The 25,011-nt window shown below is 50.7% G+C and overlaps 1 protein-coding gene across 3 annotated transcripts in view; it reads right to left on the bottom strand.

Moving 5' to 3' along the window:
- fhad1 (forkhead-associated (FHA) phosphopeptide binding domain 1) overlaps window positions 1–25,011 on the bottom strand; it is a 44,270-nt gene that overhangs the window by 8,768 nt on the left and 10,491 nt on the right. The window contains exons 3-12 of one of the 3 annotated variants that reach the window (XM_038773724.1): window positions 24,009–24,215; window positions 20,467–20,737; window positions 16,851–16,939; window positions 15,501–15,734; window positions 12,648–12,771; window positions 9,056–9,186; window positions 8,563–8,640; window positions 5,405–5,509; window positions 5,032–5,139; window positions 2,691–2,777 (exon numbers count right to left, since the gene is read on the bottom strand). In XM_038773724.1, the coding sequence (XP_038629652.1) occupies window positions 2,691–2,777; window positions 5,032–5,139; window positions 5,405–5,509; window positions 8,563–8,640; window positions 9,056–9,186; window positions 12,648–12,771; window positions 15,501–15,734; window positions 16,851–16,939; window positions 20,467–20,737; window positions 24,009–24,215 (1,434 nt within the window). Of the gene's footprint in view, window positions 1–2,507; window positions 2,778–3,185; window positions 5,140–5,404; window positions 5,510–8,562; window positions 8,641–9,055; window positions 9,187–12,647; window positions 12,772–15,500; window positions 15,735–16,850; window positions 16,940–20,466; window positions 20,738–24,008; window positions 24,216–25,011 lie in introns of those variants that run through there. The other 2 variants (XM_038773723.1, XM_038773722.1) reach the window with 2 other exon arrangements.

The raw sequence follows: 25,011 nt of genomic DNA, 5'->3' as shown, positions 1-25,011 counted from the left end.
AAGTATTTGCCGGGTTCTGGGAAAGTGGTGGGGGAGCGGCACTTGGAGAATTGCTCTTGGCAGAGAGCCAGCACAGACACAATGGGCTGAATGGTCTCCTGTGCTGTTTCTGTTCTATGATTCAAAATTGCTTGCGCACTTATTGCTTTTGAAATCAAGGTGTATATGTGTACATATATATATAATATAATATACACCGCCATATTATTTTTCAGAAACATTTCAAAACATTTCACATACAATGAGTAAGTTAAAGTGCAGTGACGTTTATTTTGCAGTCTCATTGCATTATCAGGTTCCCACAATGTTTAATTTGATTTAAAGATCTTGAAGCTGTACAATGTAAAAGTACAATTTACTCATCATTAACCAGACAATTATAGGAAGAAAACAAGCTTAAACTTGTCTGCTGGCAACATACACCAGCAAGTCAGTACAGTAAATGAAGTGTGCCTCACATTCCTATCACTGACCCAGTAAAGCAGCCTGGGAATTAATCAGCTTGTGAGAAAGTATTTCGACTTCAATTTTTTTTTTTTTTGCGGGTTTTGAATTTTGCGGAATTTTGTAATGTCAATTTTCACCCCTCTCCTCTTGAAGGCAATGGTTCTTGTTGGGACAGCTTCTCAGACCAAGTGGCCACTGGTCACGCACGAGCTTAGATGATCAGTGCTGACAAGCTTCCGAACCCTGGGTAGCATCACGGCGAAGCCCTGATACCATTCCGGGTTTCCAAAGGGGATCCATGGGCAATGACCAGAAAGGAAGATTTTTTTTTTATTGACGTTGCACCTTGCCTGATGTCAGGACAGCCCAAAGCAGTTTACAGTCAATTAAATCCTTCGATATGCACTCTTGCAAAGCAGAAAAACACAAGCCAAGTTATAATCATCAAGGTTCCACAACGAAGAATGAGGTAATCACCAGTTTTTTTAAAAAGTGAGTTTGGGTGAAAGGTCATTGAGGGGGGTGAGGTAGGAATGTGGGGTTGAGGTTATGGTCAGGTCATCCATGATCCTATTGAATGGATGGCTCGAGGGGCCGAGTCCAGTTCCTAATTGATGTAACCATCAATTCACCAGACAAGTGTTTCTGATATGAATCTAGGCTTTAATCGACTTACTTCAGAGCCAGCCTGTTACCCGTTGATGAACTCTTAGTGAACTCAGGCTGACTCTGGACAAGGGTATTTATACAGCTGCACTAGGGGGAGGGGTCATGGGCGGAGCCAAGGGTCGAGCCCAGTACAAGTTCCTGGGTACTCCCAGAGCTACTCCCCTAGTGGTAGGATAGCGCTACTGCGCTTACAAAGACAGTGTGAATTATCATATATACATATATATATATTACATTCACCACATGTATGTAGGGATAAAAATAGCCCAAGATATTTTGGAGAATGGCCCTTTCTCTTCTTCCAATAGAACCACAGGATCTGAAGTGTCAGACTGGGTCTCAGTTTACTCTCTCATTTCGAGACTGCATCTCTGGCACTGCAGCACCCCCTCAGTAATGCACTGGGTGTGTCGGCCCAGGTTACTACTTTGGAGTGTGGGACTTGAACCCACAATGTTCTGACTCATCAGAGTGACGGGGCTACAAAGGGAGCTGGAACAATCTTCATTTTTTTTTTTTTAATTTAGATTACCCAATTATTTTTTCCAATTAAGGGGAAATTTATCGTGGCCAATCCACCTACTCTGCACATTTTTGGGTTGTGGGGGCGAAACCCACGCAGCCACGGGGAGAATGTGCAAACTCCACACGGACAGTGACCCAGAGCAGGGATCAAACCTGGGACCTCAGCGCCGTGAAGCGGTTGTGCTAACCACTAGGCCACCGTGCTGCCCTACAATCTTCATTTCTAACTGTCGATTGATTACAGCACCCCAACCAGCATCCTAACACAGGGCAGGAATGGAAACTGGGATCTTTCCGGTTAGGCCTTAACCAGCTGAGCCCTCGGGGAAGCAGCACAAATGGAATGGCGCAAAGCACCAAGTGCCACTGCAGATTAAGTCAAGGACATAAGAACATAAGAACTAGGAGCACGAGTAGGCCATCTGGCCCCTCGAGCCTGCTCCGCCATTCAATGAGATCATGGCACTTGCCAACAGGGACACCATTTTGGCCCTACTTTGGGCAGCACTAGTGCAATACAAGCCAGCAGTGAGATCTGGACACATTGCCCCTCTGTGTATTTAGAACCACATGTACGTATCTGACTTAAAATTGCTGAACCTGCCATGCAATACAAACGAAGGATAGGCAGCGCAATGGAAACCAGAATGAGAATGGCAGCAGTTTCTCAGCATGCTGGGATTCTCCGGTATCCGGCAGGGCGGGCCGTACCTGCGCCAAGGAGTGGCGTGAAGCACTCCGACATCGGGCCGCCCGGAAGGTACGGAATCCTCCGCACCTTCGGGGGCTAGGCCGGCGCCTAGGCCGGGGGGGGAGGGGGCCACTGCCAATGGCCCCCGACTTGCCAAAAAACCAGCGCCGGAGAATTCGTCAGGGGGTCGGAGAATCTCACCCCCAAGGTGTTTGAGTGGTCACTGAGGAGTTGGCCAGTTATGTGTATCTCAGAATACTGGAGTAGGGTCCCCATTGCGCTCAAGGTCTGATCTTTCCTCCGGCCCTTTGTACAGCACTCAGTCACTGGACCCATTGCTACAATAACAGGAACCCACCTGCTCATCTGAAAGAGCCTCCTTAGGAGATTGAACTCCCGGAGCAGAGTACGTGGTCTGCATGATTCGGCTTCGGAACCGCTCCAGCTGCACAAGTACAACAGGATGTTTTAGGATGAAGTTGGGAGACATTCATTATTACATTATCACAGCTGAATTGCCAAGCAGATCTCACCCTGATACAAGCACATTCTTCAATAAAAAGCAACTGATAGCTCTACTTCAAATGTCATTAGATCAAGTGGTAGCCTGGTGGCCTTGAGTTCGAGGATTGCGAAGTGCAAGCTCCGCTCCAGGACACGAGCTTTCAATCTGTGCTGACACTCTCGTGGCGTAGCAGGAGTGCGGCATTGTTGGAGGTGCCAACCTATGGATGAAACATCAGACTAAGGTCTGTAAAAAGGCAACTCACATGGACTTTTTTCTTAATTTAGAGTACCCAATTCTTTTTTCCAATTAAGGGGCAATTTAGCATGGCCAATCCACCGACCCTGCACATCTTTGGGTTGTGGGGGTGAAACCCACGCAGATACAGGGAGAATGTGCAAACTCCACACGGACAGTGACCCAGGGCCGGGATTCGAACCCAGTTCACTGCGCCACCGTGCCGCCCTGACTCACATGGACTTTAAAGATACGTTGCAGAGGAAGTTCTTCTGTTCTGGGGCTCTTGACCAACATTCCTCCCTCAGCCATCACTAAATTATTCAGAATAACTGCGCTCAATGAGAATAGGTGTAGACTAACTTTAGCAACTTCGCAAAAGTGATTACACTTAACGTAGGATATAAAACACAGAAAAAGGCCATTCAGCCCATCCTGGTGTTTAAACTTCACTTGACTTCCCCCCAATCTTTCCTCATTTAAATCTACCATCGTAACCCTCTATTCCCTTCTCCCTCATACACTTGTCTAACTTTCCCTTAAATGTATCTGCACTATTCACTTCAACCACTCGCTGTGGTAGCGGGTTCCACATTCTCACCTTCATATGGGTGAAGAGGTTTCTCCTGAATTCCCTATTGGCATTCTTGGTGACCATGCTGTATTGCTGTCCCCTAGTTATGCGTCTTCCCCACAAGAGGATGCAAAACACTTTGGGAGATCCCCGGAGGTGTCATATAGATGCCAACTGGCTTTCCCGATGATGTGGCTGATTGGGCGACATTGACCCGACAGACCCAAGGTTTAACCAGCCTGGTCAATGACACATGGCTTCATTCAGAAAGGTGACAGGCAACTCAACAGAAGCTGACCTGGGTCAATGACTTTGTCCTGTTAGCCAAGGTCGTGCTGCACTCCCCGGGTCGAGCTGTGTGCAGATGCATATTGGGCAATAAGGAAACAGGTCGGCCTTTCTGCAAGGGTGATACTGACATGGAGCCAATGGGGACAGCACCCTTGGTTACTATCACATTTGAAGATGGCACCACCAACAATGCAACACTGCCTCAGTATTACACTGCGGCCTTGACTGTGCGCTCATGTCCTAAGGCGCACAAAAATTATAACAGCAACTTGCATTTACACAGCACTTATAATGTGGTGAAGCACTTCACAGGAACATTCTCAAGCCAAATTTGACATCAAGCCACAAAAAGAAAAATGAAAACAGAAGCTGGGTCGAAGAAGCAAAAGAATATCTTAGGAGGAGAGAGAGGGAATGAAACAGAGAGGTTTAAGGAGGGAATTCCAGAGTTAGGCTTTGGGCAGCTGAAGACACAGTCACCATTGGCGGAACGATGGCAATCAGGAATGCTCAAGGATGTCAGAACTAGAACAGTGCAGATATCTCGGCGGATTGTTGCGGGTGTTTTACTGCGTCAAGGGCATTACATAAATGCAAGTTGGTGTTGATAGGGCCGGGGGGCAAGTTAAAGAAGTAGGGAGTTGAAGGATCGGAACATAAAAGGTGAGAATTACACAATCAAAATGTTGCTGGACTAGAGCCAGTGCAGGTCAGCGGGCACAGGAGTGATGGATGAATGGGCCCTGGTGGTGAGTTAGGGTACAGGCAGCAGACTTTTGGATGAGTCAAAGTTTACAAAGCGTTAGTAAGGTTGGCCACACCAGTATCAAACAGAAAATGACAGTGATACAGTTAAGCAGGCTCATCATTTAACATCCTTCTGAGTGCTTCTTCTGAGCCAGAACCACCAGCTGAGGCAGGTTGGCACACTGGCTGCACTCAGCTCCTGTCAGACATTGGCTAATGGTACAGTGCGGCTCTCGAAGCCACTCCCAGTCTGGCCTTCCCCTGGTGTTGGTCCAGCTCCGTGTGTGCTAGTTGTGAATCTGCGCTCCCAAGTCTCGGTCTAAACATGGCAGCTTTCTCTCTAACCTTGGCTTGGGCCTGCTCCAGATCTACCCTCACCAGCCGCTCCCTTCGGCCCATCTCCTGAAGCAGTAGCCTGGTCCTCTCCAACTCGTCCTGGACCTGTTCTTGGGCCTGAAACAAAACAAGCAGGAACTGAGTAATAAAAACAGGAAATGCTGGATGAACTCAGCAGGTCTGGCAGTGTCTGTGGAGAGAGAAACAGAGTTGATGGTTCAAGTCCAAATGTCTCTTCCACAGCAATTGAGTGGCCTGGTACAAAATAAGCCGGAAAAATAGGGGCAGGAACAGATGATACAAGAGTCATAGACAGCAGAGCTTCAAGCAGACAGCTCACCTTCTCAAGGGCAACTGGGGATGGGTAACAAAAATTGCCTACCCGCTTTTCTTCAGAGATGCTGGTCTTTATGTCAGCCTGCTGGCTGCGGAGCTGTTTGACCTCGGACTCCAGCTCTTTAATTCGACTCTCCAATTGTTTCGCATTCTGACACAAACAGAAAAAGTGGCAGTAATTTTCCTTCCTCCACTACTGTTCTCCCATCCTTAATTAATTATGTAGAAAATCAGCAAGCAGAGGTTTAGACAAGGCCGTATGGCTCCTAAAAACTCACTCCCCCCTGTGGACCGTGCACAGTCTCCCCTATCGAGGACTGACCCCACCCAGTTAACCCCCTGAAGGAATGTTCAATGGAACTATGCCAGAACATTCATCCATTTTCACATTTCCACTGTTAAACCCTGGTCTGATATCTCCTCATCCACTGCTAACATTTTCCTCCTCCCCAGTCTCCAGACTAAATCCACAAAGTATTTCAGCCAATCTCCAACCTACCATCCCTTTCCCAGTCAGCGATTTATTCAGCTCTTTTTTGAAATGCTAAGCATCTAAACACCAAGCTGTTACTTGTGGGAGTGTGGTCCACTTGTGTGGTGAATGTAACTCCGTAATTCACACTGTATTGTATATACATGAGACCATGCATTTGTAAGCGCAGTTGCGTTACCCGACCACTAGGGGGAGTAGCGCTGGGAATGCTTAGGAGTTTGTACAGGGCTCCACCCTTGGCTCCGCCCACGACTCCTCCCCCTGGACTGCTGTATAAATACCAATGCTCAGAGCCAGTCGTTCAGTTCATCGAGAGTTCAACGCGGAACAGGCTGGCTCTGTTGTAAGTAGATTAAAACCACTGTTCATATCTTAAAGCACGTGTCTAGTGAATTGATGGTTCCATCAACTTGTACCATAAAAAAATAGATCCCCTTAAATCTACGTCTGATTTGTACCACACATCCTTGCTCGGTGCAGAATGTAGACCGCTGACATATTCGGAGCTCTCCGACAAACTTGATTTCAAATGGACCATTAGGGGCACTACAGCTCAACAAACTCCTTCATCTTCCCTCTTTCCTGTTGTGCCTGTTGTGTTATGCTGCTTCGGATAACACAGGCTGCTAATTGGTGCTCCAGACTCTGAAATGAGTTCAATGTGTTTATTGAACTATTAACACAGTTCTCAAATGAGTTCGACTCTCTGCTAATCTAACTGTAGTAACTCAGTCTAACTGTACCAGCTTGCTCTAAGCCACCTGCTGGGGTGTGATGCTGCTGATCAACCCTGTCTAACTCTCTAGATGTCTGTCTGTGGAAAGAGGCCGGGTGTGAGTGCCTCATCCCTTTTATATTGTTTATGTCATTCCCCCTTGTGGTGATGCCATCTGAGTGTCCTGACTGCTCATTGGTTGTGTCCTATTCTGAGTGTTCATTGGCTGCATGTTTGCAAATCATGACATTCCTCTCTTCCATTTGCCTCAAAACATCCTGACCAGACCACGCTTACCAGCTGTGAGAAGACCGCCTCGGCTGGGCCATTCAATGTTCCAGCGGAATAAAACTCCATTACAGGAGGCTAGGACCACAATTGTCATTGGTACTGTTCCGTGGCTATGGGTTGTGTTAAAATAGCAGAGAGGAATTTGGCCACATGTGTGTTAAAGAATAGAAAGATTTGTGTTTTATATAGCAGTTTTCACAAACACCATGGGCGGGATTCTCCAACCCCCCCCCTCCGCTGGGTCAGAGTATCCCCGGGGGGCAGCGTGACTCCCGCCCTGCCGCTCTGACGCCGGCTACCGTATTCTCCGGCGCCGGTTTTCGGCGGGGGGAGCGGGGATCACGCCACGCCGGTCGGGGGCCGTTGGCAGTGACCCCCCCCCCCGGCAATTCTATGGACCCCCATGGGCCGAGCTGTCGTCGGTTTCTGGCCAGGCCCGCCGGCATGGATTGGACATGGTCCCACACGGCGGGACCTGGCAGGTAAGTTGGCTGGTGCAGTCCTCAGGGGGGGCGCGGGGAGAACCGACCCCCGGGGGGGTGGCACAGTGGTCTGGCCCGTGATTGGGGCCTACCGATCTGCGGGCCTGTGCCATGGGGGCACTTCTTCCTTCTGTGCTGGCCCCTGTAGGGCTCCGCCATGGCCGCGCGGAGAAGACATCCCCCCCTGCGCATGCGCCAGAATACAGCGGCTGGCCTGCGTATGCGCTGAACCACGCCAGCGGTTCTGCGCGTGTGCTAACTCGCACAGTCTCTTCGGCGCCGGCTGGTGCGGTGCCAACCCCTCTGCGGAGAATTCCGCAACTTCGGTCGTCCCGACGCCAGTGTGGTTTGCGCTGTTTTTTACACCGGCGTCAGGCCATCGCGTCGAGAATCCCAAAGAATTACGGCCACTGTTGTAGGCGTGGGTGGCACAGTGGTTAGAACTGCTGCCTCACAGCGTCAGGAACCTGAGTTACACACGACCGTCTGTGTGGAGTTTGCATGTTCTCCTTTACACCCATCCTGGCAGGTAGCTGGGCTATTGGTTTAAAGAGGCATCCAGAATATAGCACCACCCACAGTGTCGTCCTCCCTCAGTGCTGCGCTGCAGTGACAGTCTAGATTTTTTTGTGCTCGCGCCCTGAGGCAGGACTTGAACCCAGGACTTTGTGACTCAGAGGCAGAAGCCTCTATCAGTGGGAACCACAGCGGACATTTACAACAAGAATCTGCACCGTTAATACAGGAAGGCAGAAAACGAGAGGAGGGAACATAAGAAAATGTTTCAATAGTAGAGGGCCAGCTTCACCATTCAAACCAATCATGGCCAATCACCTACCGTTTTTGCACACTATCCCCATACACCTTGATGTCATTGGTGTCCAGATATTTCTGCCATGAACATGCTCAATGATTTGGGATACAGGGTGCCAAACATTCACCATTCTCTGAGTGAAGAACTCCCTCCACATCTCAGTCTTAAATGGCCTGCCCATCATTTTGAGACTGTGCCCCCCTGGTTCTAGACTCACCAGCCAGGGGATACAGCCTCCCCACGTCTGCCCTGTCACACCCGGTAAGAAGTTTCAATGAGATCACCTCTCAGTCTTCAAAACTCTAGCGAACACAGGCCCATTTCCTCACTCTCTCCTCAGAAGAGGGGCTGGCCAAGTGAACGTTAAAAACTCTCATTCAATGGCCATGCGTGTTCCAGTTTCACTCACATGCCTGCAGGTCACCAGTTCCTTCTGTTTGCTCACCAGCTCCTCCTGGTGGACCCCGCTTTCTCTCATTCTAGAAAACTGAATCAGAAAGGATTTTTAATTAGATACTCAAATGCAAAAGATCCGAAAGGGTCTCATTCGGGGCAGGCTCCCCATTCTCCAGGGAAGTCAGCTCCAGTTGTTCAGGCCTGCGCTGAAAGCGCCAATGTTCAAACCCGTTAATGCCAGTGACTGGCTGAGCCGTAGAGGGCAAGGTGGATCACATTCAATCTCAGGCCTAAGCTGAACTCGTTGATCACAGTGGGGGAAGCAACCGAGGAGAGTGAGACTTGGCCTCAGCGCCTCTGGTTTGCTTTACACAAGAAATAGAAGCAGGAGCATAGGCCCTCGAGCCTGCTCCGCCATTCAGTAAAGTTATGGCTGATCCTCTACCTCAATCCGCTTTTACCCATTTAAACCCCCCCCCCCCCCCCAACCCCACACCATGGCTTACCTTGGCCGACATGGCTGCCAACTGACCATCCTTGTCTCGGATTTCTTTCCTCAGTTTCTCTCCCACTGCATCCACCCGCAGCAGTTGCTGGTCTTTAGCAGTGATCTCGCGCTGTAAGCTGGTCACCAGCCCTGCCCCAGGATGAACGCAGCAAACGTCAGGACAGTTTGCAACAAGATTTTCGCACCCGCTCCACCAACGTCCGCGACTAATGCCTCTTTGTCACAGGCTTAGCGATATACCTGCCTAACCCACCTGTCACTCCGACCCGCTCTATCAGTCAGCCCCCTTTGACCAAGTGGAAACTGTGGCAAATGGGCCCCAAGTAACGTATCCACCAGGGGCTGACCAGCTCTGGATTTTACCTCCCAACTTCGGACAGCGCAAGGATCCCTGCACAAAGCCGTGGGATCCTTCGTAACATGTTTATATTGGGTCTGGGTCCTGACTGTAATTTTCAGCCTGAGAGGGAAGTGGCAGTGAGCTTCCTGTCAGGGACAATGCAGTCGGGAAGTGGATAGGGACCTCACAGCCAAACCTGCTACTTTTGTCGTGAGAAAGATTTTCTGCACTTCCAGCTCAGGCCACAGTTGAAGTGAGTGGGAAGCAGCTCTGTGGCATTAAAATGGCCCAAAGTTTAATCAGAGCTGAATTTATTACCCACCTAGCATTGGCATGCCCCATTACCCGCCGGGTAATGAAATAACCTGTTAACCACCTGGTAATGACCCGCCCTGTTACCCACCTGACATTGACCCGCCCTGTTACCCTCTGACATTGACCCACCCTGTTACCCACCTGACATTGACCCGCCCTGTTACTCCCTGACATTGACCCACCCTGTTACCCACCTGACATTGACCCACCCTGTTACTCCCTGACATTTACCCACCCTGTTACCATTTGACATTAACCCGCCCTGTTACCCACCTGACAATGACCTGCCCTGTTACCCACCTGACATTGACCCACCCTGTTACCCCCTGACATTGACCCACCCTGTTACCCTCTGACATTGACCCACCCTGTTACCCACCTGACATTGACCCACCCTGTTACCCCCTGACATTGACCCACCCTGTTACCCACCTGACATTGACCCACCCTGTTACCCCCTGACATTGACCCACCCTGTTACCCTCTGACATTGACCCACCCTGTTACCCACCTGACATTGACCCACCCTGTTACCCACCTGACATTGACCCACCCTGTTACCCACCTGACATTGACCCACCCTGTTACCCTCTGACATTAACCCACCCTGTTACCCACCTGACATTGACCCACCCTGTTACCCACCTGACATTGACCCACCCTGTTACCCCGACATTGACCCACCCTGTTACCCACCTGACATTGACCCACCCTGTTACCCACCTGACAATGACCCACCCTGTTACCCCGACATTGACCCGCCCTGTTACCCTCTGACATTTACCCGCCCTGTTACTCCCTGACATTTACCCACTCTGTTACCCTCTGACATTAACCCGCCCTGTTACCCACCTGACATTGACCCACCCTGTTACCCGCCTGACATTGACCCGCCCTGTTACCCTCTGACATTGACCCACCCTGTTACCCACCTGACATTGACCCACCCTGTTACCCCCTGACATTGACCCACCCTGTTACCCACCTGACAATGACCCATCCTGTTACCCACCTGACAATGACCCGCCCTGTTACCCACCTGACATTGACCCACCCTGTTACCCGCCTGACATTGACCCGCCCTGTTACCCTCTGACATTGACCCACCCTGTTACCCACCTGACATTGACCCACCCTGTTACCCACCTGACACTGACCCACCCTGTTACCCTCTGACACTGACCCACCCTGTTACCCTCTGACACTGACCCACCCTGTTACCCTGACATTGACCCACCCTGTTACCCACCTGACACTGACCCACCCTGTTACCCTCTGACACTGACCCACCCTGTTACCCTGACATTGACCCACCCTGTTACCCACCTGACATTGACCCACCCTGTTACCCCAACATTGACCCACCCTGTTACCCTCTGACATTGACCCACCCTGTTACCCCCTGACATTGACCCACCCTGTTACCCCCTGACATTGACCCACCCTGTTACCCGCCTGACAATGACCCACCCTGTTACCCTCTGACACTGACCTGCCCTGTTACCCCCGACATTGACTCACCCTGTTACCCTCTGACACTGACCCACCCTGTTACCCGCCTGACACTGACCCACCCTGTTACCCACCTGGTAATGACCCACCCTGTTACCCACCTGACATTGACCCCCCTGTTACCCACCTGACATTGACCCACCCTGTTACCCCCTGACATTGACCCACCCTGTTACCCCTTGACATTGACCCATCCTGTTACCCCCTGACAATGACCCGCCCTGTTACCCGCCTGACACTGACCCACCCTGTTACCCACCTGACACTGACCCACCCTGTTACCCACCTGACATTAACCCACCCTGTTACCCTCTGACACTGACCCACCTTGTTACCCGCCTGACATTGATCCACCCTGTTACCCACCTGACACTGACCCGCCCTGTTACCCTCTGACACTGACCCACCTTGTTACCCGCCTGACATTGACCCACCCTGTTACCCACCTGACATTAACCCACCCTGTTACCCACCTGACATTGACCCGCCCTGTTACCCTCTGACATTGACCCGCCCTGTTACCCACCTGACACTGACCCACCCTGTTACCCTCTGACACTGACCCACCCTGTTACCCACCTGACACTGACCCATCCTGTTACCCCTTCTGTTACCCGCCTGACATTGACCCGCCCTGTTATCCACCTGGCACTGACACGACCCACTGGCTTGGTGTACGCCAACCTGTCATGGACTGTGTGTTTTCTGACTGGAACACTATGGGCGCAATTCTCCGACCCCCACGCCGGGTGGGAGAATCGCGGGAGTGCCGGGCGATTCCCGCCACTCCGCCCTGGCACCCGCAAGTGATTCTCCCACCCCATTCCCCCAAAACCGGCGTGCCGCGTTTCACGACAGGCCGCTCGGAGAATCGCCGCTCGCCGTTTGTAGCGGGCGAGCGGCGATTCTCCTGCCCGTATGGGCCGAGCGGCCTGCCCAATCCGACGGGTTCACGCCAGCGCCAAACGCACCTGGTCGCTGCCGGCGTGAACAGCGCGCGAACGCTGCGTGTGCGGCCTGTGGGGGGGTGGGGGTGGGAGGATCGAGCACCAGGGGGGGCGCTCAGTAGAGGTCTGGTCCGCGATCGGTTCCCACCGATCAGCGGGCCGGCGTCTCTAAAGGACGCACTCTTTTCATCCGCCGCCCCGCATGATCAATCCTCCATGTCTTGCGGGGCGCCCGCGGGGAGGACGTCAACCGCGCATGCGCGGGTTGGCGCCGGCCAATCTGCGCATGCGTGGGTGAAGTCATTTACGCAACGCCAGCCGCGTAATTTACGCGGCGCCACTCCTAGCCCCCTGGGGGTGGGAGAATAGGGGGCGAGGAGCGGCCTCCGACGCCGGAGTGAAACACTCCGGTTTTCACTCCGGCGTCGGCACTTAGTCTCCCGATGGGAGAATTTTGCCCGATATTGCTCTCCTACCTGTGATAATATTATTGTCCTCCTTCAGCTTTTCAATTTCATTTTTCTGTTTCGTGATCTCCAAATCTCTCTCAGTCAGAGAATGCCGCATTACCTCACTGGAGCCCTTCTGAAGCTTGGCAATCTTTAACCAAAGGGGCAATGTAATTATTCATCATCCGTTGTCAGCACCCATCCTCACACTGCACAATTTGAATTCAGCAGATAACCAAATCACAGAGGCCAGGACATAACTAGTGCTGGGCTTGGGGAACTGTACTGATGCCCATCTAACCACAATTAGACATGGATTTGGAGCCTAACATGGAAAAATGCGGGGTTATCCGCTTTGGCAGGAAGAATAGGAAAATAGAATCATTTACATGGAGCAATCCAGAAGTACTCCACAATACTTTGATATCTGGGTGTCCTGGTACATGATTCACGCCAAGTTAACCTGCAAGCACAAGTGGTTAGGAAGGCAAATGGAATGTTAGAACCATAGAATTCCTGCAGTGCAGAAGGAGGCCAATTGGCCCATCCAGTCTGCACCAACCCTCTGAAAGAGCACCTTACCTAGGCACACTCACCCGCCCCATCCCCGTAGCCTAACCTGTACATCCTCTGGGCGCTAAGGGACAATTTAGAATGGCCAACCCACCTAACCTGCACATCTTTGGACTGTGGGAGGAAACCGGAGCACCCGGAGGAGACCCACGCAGACACGGGGAGGAAGTGCAAACTCCACACAGTCACCCAAAGCCGGAATTGAACCCGGGTCCTTGGCGCGCTGAGGCAGTAGTGCTAACCACTGTGCCGCCGTGCCACCCCTTTATTGCAAGAGGGATGCAGTATAAAAGTAGAGAAGTCTTGCTAGAAGTGCACAGGGCATTGATGAGACCATATCTGGAGCACCGTGTACAACTTTGGTCACCTTACACAAAGGGAGACATATTTGCATTGGAAGCAGTTCAGAGGAGGGTCACTAGGCGGATTCCCGGGATGAAGGGGTTGTCTTGTGAGGAAATGTGAAGCAGATAGGGCCTAAACCTGATGGCGTTTAGGGCCCCCCGCGGCGATTCTCCGGCTCGCGATGGACCAAAGTCCCGCCGTTGACTAGACTCTCCCGCCGGCGTGGATTAAACCACCTCTCTTACCGGCGGGATTGGCGGCATGGGCAAGTGCCAGGGTTCTGGGGGGGCGCGGGGCGATCTGACCCCAGGGCTGCCCCCACAGTGGCCTGGCCCACGATTGGGGCCAAGCTTTTCTTCCGCCTTCGCCATGGTCTTCACCATGGCAGAGGCGGAAGAGACCCCCTCCCCTGCGTAAGCGCCGGTATGACGTCAGCAGCTGCTGACGCTCTGGCGCATACGGGGATTTACGCCGACCGGCGAACTCCTTTTGGCCCCGGCTGGCGTGGCACCAAAGGGCGTTCACGCCAGCCGGCGGAGTGGGAACCACTCCGGCGCGGGCTTAGCCCCTCAATGTTAGGGCTTGGCCTCTAAAGGTGCGGAGATGTCCGCACCTTTGGGGCGGCCCAACACCGGAGTGGTTCACGCCACTCCAACACGCCGGGACCCCCCACCCCGCTGGGTAGGGGAGAATCCCGGCCAAGAGGTCTTCTATTTATGCTGGAGATGAGGTGGAAATTCTTCTCTCAGAGGGTCATTAGAGTTTGGAATTCTTTTCCCCAGTGAGCAAGTGGAAGGTGAGTCATGGGTCATACAGTTAGGGCCAAATTAGACAGATTTTTGGTAGACAAGAGAGCCATGGGTAATGGGGCAGTGCGGGCAAGCAGGAAATTGGATTCAAGTCCCCAGTCAGATCAGCCATGATCTTATTCAATGCAGAGCAGGCTCGAGGAGCCAAATAGCCTGCTCCTGCTCCTATTTAATTCGGGAAGGGCATGTCTGGCAGATGAGGAGGTGGCATTGTGAATTATTAACATTTTTAAAAGCTGAAAACAAGGACAGGTTAGCACTGTTGCCTCACAGCACCAGGGACCCGAGTTCAATTCCAGCCTTGGGTGACTGTGTGGAGTTTGCACATTCTCCCCGCATCTTTGAGCAGCACGGTAGCACAAGTGGCTAGCACTGTGGCTTCACAGCGCTACGGTCCCAGGTTCGATTTCCCGCTGGGTCACTGTCTGTGCGAAGTCTGCACATTCTCCCCGTGTCTGCGTGGGTTTCCTCCGGGTGCTCCGGTTTCCTCCCACAGTCCAAAGATGTGCAGGTTAGGTGGATTGGCCATGATAAATTGCCCTTAGTGACCAAAACGGTTAGGAGGGGTTATCGGGTTACGGGGATCAGGTGGAAGTGAGGGCTTAAGTGGGTGGGTGCAGACTTGATGGGCCGAATGTCCTCCTTCTGCACTGTATGTTCTATGTTCTATCTCTGTGGGTCCTCTCATTGTGCTCCGGTTTCTTCCCACAGTCCAAAGATGCACAGGTTAGGTGGGGTTACGGAGATAGGGTAGGGGACTGGGCCTAGGTAGGGTGCACTTTCGCAGGGTGTGTGCAGACTTAATGGGCCGAATGGCCTCCTTCGGCATTGTAGGGATTCTATGGGACAACAAGACTTTGTCAACCTCAATATGAGCATTTAATGTGAATATTTTGCTTTAAGTTGTTCCCAGGTGTTGCTTCGGGATCCCGGGAAAGTGAACTCAGGTCACTGCAGGAGTTTAACATTTGCATTTCAACAAGTCAAATGATTTGGTGTCAAAACCCATCTCTGGATCATATTAATTACGTCTGCTATCCAAAAGCACCAATGACGCCAATGTTTGCACGCAAGGCAGCAAGCCCATATTTTGCCCGATTCACTCGAAATACACCACACAAGAGTGAACGCAATAGTCAAAAAAGTGTCGTACCTCATTTTTCAGCGTTTCAATTTGCTCTTGTTTGGCTTCAATGTCACTGCCTAATGTTACTAATTGCTGCGTGATTTCCACATCGTTTTGGCTGGAATTCGCCTGCGATAACCGTTGTCTTAAGGCAGCAACCTCATTGCACAGGTTGATAACGATGGAGTCTTTACGCTTGGATTCACTTTCAATAATAATTAGGCGGCTGATTTCATCCCCCATCCTGAGGATTTGATGTTCCTGCAATTGATGATAGAGCATACACAAACACACCCAATTGCTTAGTTTTCGGAAAGATCTGTTTGCTTTCTCTCTGGTTTCGCTTCAGCCCCACGCTCCTGATCTTTAGGCACCCAGTGTGAAGGTGTGGGGTGGTGGGGTGGGGGGTTGGGGGGAATGACCTCCTCATGGACCTGGCCAAGCTGGCCATTAATAGGCCCAGGCGGTGGGCGGTCAAGGGAGTCATCCTTCCCGACTGTCCCTATTCTGTAGCTATGTTCGCTCCAGTCTCCAGTGCAATTGAGCCTCCCATATCCGGTGGGCACAATGGGGACCGGGGCGTTTTATCGACCCCTTTAAGTTTTCTTCGAGATTCTGTTTACTTCGATGCAGTATGCATTTATAAAGGATGCCTTTTAATACATCCCTCAATTTGCTGATTGGATTCATTTGGTTAGCCCAAATGAAGCAAAACCAATTGTTCAAATGCCTTGACACAACTGGATCAACTCAAACAATGAGTTTTCTTTACTAGAATCCCTATAGTGCAGAAGGAGGCCATTCAGCCCAATGGACCTGCACCGGCCCTCTGACCAGGCTCCCACCCTAACCCTGCAACCTCGTAACCCCACTTAACCCGCACATCCCTAAGGAGCAATTTAGCACAGCCAACACACCAAATCTGCACATCTTTGGACTGTGGGAGGAAATCAGAGCACCTGGAGGAAACCCACACAGACACGGGGAGACTGCGCAAACTCCACGCAGACAGCCATCCAAGGCTGGAATTGAATTCGGGTCCCTGGCGCTGTGAGGCAGCAGTGCTCACCACTGTGCCAGTGTGCCACCCCGCATCAAGGAGCCCTGGCAAAACTGAAGTCAATGGGAATCTGTGACCAGTTCCAAGGTAAGGAAAAATAGAAAGACCTGGATTTATAATGGGCCTTTCACAGACTCGTACCCAAAGGAAAGGGGGTGGGGGTGGGTGGGAGACACTTCAATGAGTAAAATCATAAGAGGCTTAAACTTGACCAGTAAGGAGTAAGAAAATTAACCAATGACTAATTAACCTTGATATAATGGCCGGTTGGACAGTTAGTGTTAATTGTTTGAGCAGGAATGGCTGACATATCTCACCTTCTCATGCAAGAGCATTTCCAGTGTCTGAGGGGTAGTTACAGGGACCCCATTCCCCACAGATCGACCTGGGGTGTTAGTCCAGGCTCCTGGTAACAAGAGGGTAAAAACATCATCGGCATCCCCACAATCCACAACATCACTTTTGTATTGTTCCCTGTTTGCAAATGCACCCCACATTGCCTCTTCATGAAGAGGAAAGAGTAGGCGTTGAGTATGGCGGCAGAAAGGGAGGAAAAAAGAGTGGTTGTGATCGGAAAACAAAGGAAAAGCTGAAGTGGAGAAGAATGAGCCATCGTGACATCATGCCTGAGGAGTGGCTGTCAATGGTGGAGCACGAAGCAAGCGGAGGTTCAGTGTTACATCATCAGCGGGGTCAGTGTGCAAGGGATGTGCAGAATGCCAGTGTCAGAGGGCAGGGTTTCAGTATCTATTGGCCCGATGGTATCAATTAATGTTCTACTCTATCAGCTTGATGTATAATCAAGGACACACTAGGGAAGTACTGCATATCCTGAGCTTCTCTCTAATGGGTGAGGCCCCGGGCTTTCTCAAGTCCACTTCGAAGCAGAACAAGGAGTTCTCCCATCGTTGAAAAAACATTTCCAATTATGGGGCAGTTTAGCGTGGCCAATCCACCTACCCTGCACATCTTTGGGTTGTGGAGGAGTTCTCCCACCTTAACTAACACCATCAATGCACGTTCCCAAAACAGATGGTCGGTCATTCATCTCATCACAGTCAGTGGGGGCGTGGGAGATGCTGCGGTGCACAAGATGGATATCATGCTCTCCTATAAAATAACAGAGTGCCATTCACAATAACTGCAGTAGTTCCAGTCGAGGAGCTGGCACCAGCGCGATGGGCTGAATGTCTCTTTCCGTGCCATCATTTTGTGATGAAGATACTTGACACACCACCTTATAGTAACATCTGCTGAAAGCTGTCAAAATGTTTCACAATTGTTGTGTTGCCGTGTGGGAAAATCCAGCACAATTTTTTGAAAGGGATTATGGCCATCTTTGGCATAACCAGAATTTGTTGCCAATCCCAAATTATCCTTAAACTGAGTGGCTTCTTTTTTTTTTTTAAATCCAATTAAGGGGCAATTTAATGTGGCCAATTCACCTACCCTGTACATCTTTGGGTTGTGGGGGTGAGACCCACGCAAACACTGGGAGAATGTGCAAACTCCACACGGACAGTGACCCGGGGCCGGGATCGAACCCGGGTCCTCAGCGTCCTGAGGCAACAGTGCTAACCACCGTGCCACTCCAACTGAATGGCATCTTAGGCTATTTTAGAGGGCAGTTGCTGGGATTCTGGAGTCACATGTAGGCCAGTTCAGCTGAGGATGGTGTTGGAGTGGTGGTAATGTCACTGTACTAGTAATGCAGGGCACTGCCCTGGGTACATGGATTCGAATCCCACAACAGCAGATGGTGAAATTTGTATTCAGTAACAATCTGGAATTAATGGTGACCATGAAATTTTAAAGCTTTACAGTAAGTGGCAGAAGATTTACCAAGAGGGTGATGGGAATCTGGAACTCGCTGCATGAAAGGGTGGGAGAGGCGGGAACCCTCACAACATTTAGATGAGCATTTGAACTGTAATATCTTACAAGGCTGTGGACAAGTGCTGGAAAATGGGATTAGTGTGGATAGGTGCTTGATGGCTGGCACAGACACAATGGGCCGAAGGGCCTCTTTCTGTGCTGTGAAACTCTCCTTCCTTCCGTGAAAGGAAATTAGTGAACCAGGTGGGTTTTTACGCCAATTGAGAATGGTTTCATGCTCACCGTTACTGACGCAAGACCAGCTTTATATTCCAGATTTATTCATTGAATTCAAATTCCACATGCTGCTGCTGGTTGTGGGATTTGACCCCCCCCCCCCCCCCCCCCCCCCCCCCCCCCGAGTGTTAACCTGCATCTTTGATATACTAGACCAGCGACATTGCAACTGCTGCACAGTAAGATCCCACAGACGGCTGTGAGTTGGATGAAGGGTCTTTGGTGGTGTTGATGAGCTGAGGGTGGGGAAAGGCACGGGCCTAGTTAATCAAATAGTGCCTTATATTCTCATCACATTTATCTTTGCCAAATATTAGCTGCTCGAGGAAAACAGTCCTCATGCAGCAGCTGTAGCTGACAACGAAGCGTCAAATTCCCCCTGACCAATTGTGCAATTGGCTCAGAGGACACTGCTGTGAGGAAAGAGCAGACCGCCATGTTCTGTTGAATGATCCGCCCCCTTTATACAATGCCAGCAAGAACAGAAAAGTCACCACACACTAGAGAGAGATTGCAGAGGAGATTCACCAAGATGTTCCCTGGGCTGGAGCGTATCCGCTATGCAGAGGGGCTGAGGTGTTTTCCCAAGAGAAGGCTGAGGGGGGAAACCTGATTGATGTGTACAAAACTATGAGGGACATAGATAGGGTGGATAGTAAGAAACATTTCCTCTTAGTAGGCGGGTCAATAACCAGGGGGCATAGATTTAAGGTAAGGGGCAGGAGATCTAGAGAGGATTTGAGGAAAACACTCACACCCAAAGGGTGTTGGGAAACTGGAACTCACTTCCTGAAAGTAGAGGCGAGAACTCACACAACACTTAAGAAGCATTTAGATTAGCACTTGAAATGCCATAGCAGACCAAGTGCTGGAAATAATAACAATAATAATAATCTTGATTATTGTCACAAGTATGCTGACATTAACACTGCAATGAAGTTACTGTGAAAATCCCCTAGTCGCCACACTCCGGCGCCTGTTCGGGTACACCGAAGAGGAATTCAGAATGTCCAAATTACCTAACAGCACGTCTTTTGGGACTTGTGGGAGGAAACCGGAGCACCCGGAGGAAGCCCACTCAGACACGGGGAGAACGTGCAGACTCCGCAGACAGTGACCCAGCGGGGAATCGAACCTGGGACCCTGGTGCTGTGAAACGACAGTGCTAACCACTGTGCTGTGGGGGGGGGGGGGGGGGGGGGGGGGGGGGGGGTGACATTGCCCATTTGTGTGGGTGGGTGTGGGGGACCCACAAGCTCATTTAGAGATCAGCCACCCTTTCAAAATGGCGGCCCGATCTCTAAGTTCAGCTCAGTGCGGGCTAAACTGGTGAGAAACTCCCCAGGGCCCAAAAAAGTGACCAGGTGCTGTTCGATAGCGGTGGGGAGCCCGCCTGCAAAGCCGACAGGAATCTCCCGACAAAACCTGTCACAAATCACTTAGAAATCTTTCCAATAAATTCCGCCCACGGTTTTACAGTTTCAGAAATTCCTCTCCAAAAAGCTTGTCCTGTAACAAATGCAACATCTACTGCCTCGTGGGCCCCGGTTTCAGAACAATCTTTGGATATTTTTAGCAAATAAAGACAGCAAGCACTGAGTGCTGGGGTACATGGCAACCAGGGCACAGTGCCAATGTTCCCAATCGGTGCTGACAGGATGTGATTGTATCAGTTACAATGCCCATTTTCAATTATACTTGCACTAATTAGTTCTGTTGTTCCTCCCTTGCCAGACCTGCCGAGTTAATCCAGCAATTTCCCTCTTTTTATTTCAGATTTCCAGAGTCTGCGGTACTTTGCTTTTATGTTAGTAGTGGTACCTCGTCTGGCAGTGGGCGGGCTGCTGCTGACGTCACCGGGGTAGCTGCCGGTCACCCGCCTGCTGCCCGCACTCGCTGCCCGCTTTCGCAGGGGTGGGTGTGGAACCGTCGCACTGCCTCCGTTCCATCCGTTTGGCGCACTTGTGGAGCTCTGAGTGGACAGGGCCGGAAGCTGGGAGGCTGTCACAGGGCAAGGGCAGTGCCCGGAGTCCTCAATAAGCTGAAGGTGCCCAGGCCATACTGACCGCTGACCGACTGGAGGGCAGAACACCTGAGGGAAGGGGGGGTGGGGAGAAGAGGAAGAAAGCAATGTTTAGACTGACAAAACTCATCCGAATTACACAGACAGCATTGGCATTTTTAGCATCCTGTCACACTTTCCTCAACATGTCTAACCAAGGTCGAGCAACTATTAGCAAAGCTATTAAAACAATGAAATGTACGTACTCAAAGGTCGGGTATAAATCAAGAGGGGAGCGCCCTCGTCAGAAGAACCTGGAATGCTGTGCCTAATCACGGTTACAGAATCACATAGGAAACATTCCCCAATTGTACGGAGGGCAGGGAAGAGGGTTCTGATGTTATGGGCCAGGGTTTAGAGAACCCCAAAGTGTGTCATGGAGTTCACCTGACCCACAACTTTTAATAGATTGTGGTATGGGCAGCACACGCCCCACTCTACAGGTGTGGTACAGCAGAAATGGAAAAGTATTTTTTAAGCAAAACAATGTTAATTCTATGAACTCAAGTTAACCTTTTTAAAAACATAGCCCAGATTTTAGCAACAATTAATTCAAATACAACCCCCAGAGAATACAACACCAGCTATCCTTGAGCTATCCTTTTAACATCTAAAAGACTTAAAACAAAACCTTTTAACAGAAGCACCTCAGGTTTAAATTCACTACTGAGAACAGTTATCACGTTGAAATCAGCAAATGGACACACATAAGCTTGCAGAGATTCACACACATCCTGCTGCGACTGCAGCTTCTCCAAAACTAAAATGAAACCAAAACCACCCTGCAGCAAATAACCTAAAGCAAAAGTAAAAAACTGGCAGACAGCCCAGCTCCACCCACTCTCTGAGTAATAAACACCCATTTCTTAAAGGTACTCTCACTACAGATATTTGTATACACACCCATTTACAAACATCCATTTCTTAAAGGTACTCTCACATGACACTGAACCTCGCCGTCTGCATCATTAGGAAAGAATTAGTTAACCTTTGGGCTTTTTACAGGAGGGGACAGAGCCGAGATTTCATGAGACACAATCCTTAAAGGGTTAGGAGGAACAGAGATACCTTTGGTTCAAAAATAGAAATTCCTGTATATGCGCGTGTCGGTAGATGCAGCCGTAAGAAAGCCCATGGAATTCTGGGATTGGGTCAGAGGGTACGGAAGTAGTAATTAAATTGTACAAAACCTTTTTTCGGCCACAGTTAAGAACATTGTGTAAAGTTGGACATACCGATGGAGATTATGCTGCAAGGAAAGACTTAATACACTGGGGCTATTTCATATGGAGCGGAGATGGCCAAGGGAATATTTAATTGAGGTTTTTAAATGATATAAAATGGTTATGATAGAATGAATAGGGACAGACCATCTCCTCTGGCTGGGAATTGGTGATAAGGGTGGTTATCAATTTAAAATGTTCTCCAAGTGCGAGAAAGGAGAATAGGTTAGAAGAATTTAGTTATGCAGAGTGGAATGGAACGCTTATGTCAGAGGGAGCAGCTGAGGCACCATCTTACAGGAAAAAAACGGATAAAACAACTTGAGGCAGAAGACGATCCAGGGACTGTGGGGCGAGAATGGGATTAGTTTGTAATTGCTCCAGCAAACCACTGGAGGCATCGCAGCATTGTTCAATAGAGGTCGCTGCTAATTAGGGGGTGGAAACTCGAGGCCAATGTCCAGCTCCCCAACTCAAAAGATGCTGTGGCCAGTAGTGGCAAGCCTCCCATAAAAAAAATAATTATCATTCTGTCAAAATACTATTTTTTTATAAATACAATATCATTTAGGTCATTTAGAATGGAAACAGAAAAATGCCAGAAATATGCAACAGGTCTGGCAGCATTTATCAGAGAGACACAAAGTTAACGTTTCAGATCTTAAAAGAGTCAATACACAGCTGAACACAGCCATTCGGCCCATCAATTGGGCGACTTGTCATCAGAAGCGGGAAGAGTTCGAAATGAAATAGGTTTTGAGCAGGCAAAAGAGGGGAGGGTGGGAAGAACAGAAGAGAAAGTCTGGGATCAGTCGGTGGGCAAGAGATATTGAATGACAAAATGTTTGAGGTCAACGGGAGTGGCCATTTTGGGTTTTGCTGCATCTTTTGGTTCTCTTGCTGCTGAGTGCCTTTCTGTTAAGATGAGCTGGTCTGGAGAAACTGCCAGACACAATCATAGCTGCAGGATGTCCAAACCTCGCTGTGTGTGTTAGCTGATGTCAGCCTGGATAGAGTTCCGGGGAACTACCATTTCCTGGTTAGTAAGAGGACTTGAAAAGGGGGAAAGCTGAGCAAGTAGTTCAACTTCTTGATTTGCTAACATGAAATCTGCATCACACATTAACTGTGAGCTAAACCGACCCCCATACTCTGAAATAATGCCTTGGCACCTCTCATATCTGCCTAGTTGAGCAGACAGAACCTGGGTTTGACACCTCACCTGAAACAGGGCAACACCGCCAGTGCAGCACTCCCTCAGTGCGGCCTGGGGAAGTCAGCTCAGATTGTGAAGTGGGGCTTGAACCCACAACCTTCTGACTCAGAGGCGGGTGCGCTACAGCAGAGCCATGGCTGGCACTCCCAATGCAAGCTACTCCCTCAAGGGCAACAATTATACTGCCCTTCCAAAAACACCGTGAGCGGGATTCTCCCTTCTGGGGACTAAGACCCCGCGCCCGCTGGAAAACGGGTGGGAATCACTCCGGACTTTTTCCTAGAAAGTCCGGGGTGATTCCCTGTCCTCAAGGGGGCCAGCAGGGCCCCAGCGTGCACCCCGCAGCTCCGGCTGCCGGCGTGGCTCTGCTGTACAGACCCCACTGCCGCACATGTGCGCGGCGGCCGTCATCGTGCCAGCCCCCCCACAACATTCCGTCGTCCTTCAGGGGCCCGGTGCAGCGGAACATAGGCCCCCCCCCCCCCCCGGGGATGAGCGTGCCCGCTGATCGCGGGCCTGGCCACCATGGAGGCCACCCCTTGGCCTCCACGGACGCCTCCTGCAGCCAGACCGCCGAGGTCCCGCCGGGTGGGACCATATGTGAACCACGCCAGCGGGACTCAGTGGGCACTCGGCCTGTTGAGCGCGGAGAATCGCTGCGGGGACCGCTTTCAATGCCCCCAGACCGGCGCCACGTCGATCACGCCCGCTCGACTGGCGGAGATTCTCCAGTCGCCGGAGAACCGCGTGTCGGCGTGGGAGCCTATTTTGGGTTATTCTCCGCCCCTGCGGCGAACGCGATTTCGGCGCGGTGGGTCGGAGAATCCCGCCCCTTGCCTTTTTTCTGGGTGCCCCCACTCACCGAAGGAACAGTCTCCACCATCAGCTCGTACGTGTCACCCCCGACCCCAAAGCCGAGCACGTCTCCTGGCGCCAGTCGCACCGCTGCGTTCTGGATACGACAGTCATTCACAAAAGTTCCCTCGGAGGAGTTCAGGTCTTGGAGCACAAAACAGTTCTCCTGGTCGCTCAGCTCGATCAGAGCATGGCGGTCTTCAATCCCTGCATTCTGAAAGAGAAATAGTCAATGATAAAGTGCATTTAGTTAAATGTCGTTCACGTCAGAAACAAAACAATACAAGGCAAACAAGGAGCAGGAGTAGGCCATTTGGCCCTTTGAGCCCATTCAATACGATCATGGCTCCTCTGGCTGAGAATAGCTCAATTAGTACAGGCCGAGGAACAAGCTTGGGGTCTTGCCAGGGCAGAGGGAGTGGTAGTGGCTGAACCAAAACCATTGTAGGAGGAGGGAGCAGGCCAGAGTCAATGTGGCCACAACTCTCCATGTACAAAAGACAACCTGCCAACAATGTTCATTGTGATGATAGAAAGTGGCTGCAGACTAGATCAGTAACACTTACTGTCACACCGTGTATTATGAATCAGATGGAATGATGAGCTCTCAAGTGCCTCATTCTCAAACCCAACACTTCTGGAAAACACTCCTACCGCCCTATTCCAATTGTCACCTGCCCAACTCTGTTCACGGCTAGATAGCAGGAATGCTGGGGCAGCATGGTGACGCAGTGGTTAGCACTGCTGTCTCACGGCGCCAATGACCCGGGTTTAATCCCGGCCCCGGGTCACTGTCCGTGGTGGAGTTTGCACATTCTCCCAGTGTCTGCGTGGGTCTCACCCCCACAACCCTAAAAAGATGTGCAGGGCAGGTTGGATTGGCCACGCTAAAATTTCCCCTTCATTGGGGAAAAGAAGAACTGGGTACTCTATATTTATAAAAGAGAAAAAAAAAGCAGGAATGTTAAATAGTGGGAGACCTAAAAGTTCCCCTGCGTTTGGCCAATTTG

Source organism: Scyliorhinus canicula, chromosome 16 (assembly GCF_902713615.1).
Source record: "Scyliorhinus canicula chromosome 16, sScyCan1.1, whole genome shotgun sequence".
Classification (NCBI taxonomy): domain Eukaryota; kingdom Metazoa; phylum Chordata; class Chondrichthyes; order Carcharhiniformes; family Scyliorhinidae; genus Scyliorhinus; species Scyliorhinus canicula.
The sequence above is the reverse complement of the archived record's forward strand: the minus strand, read 5'-3'. Positions and strand labels throughout refer to the sequence as shown.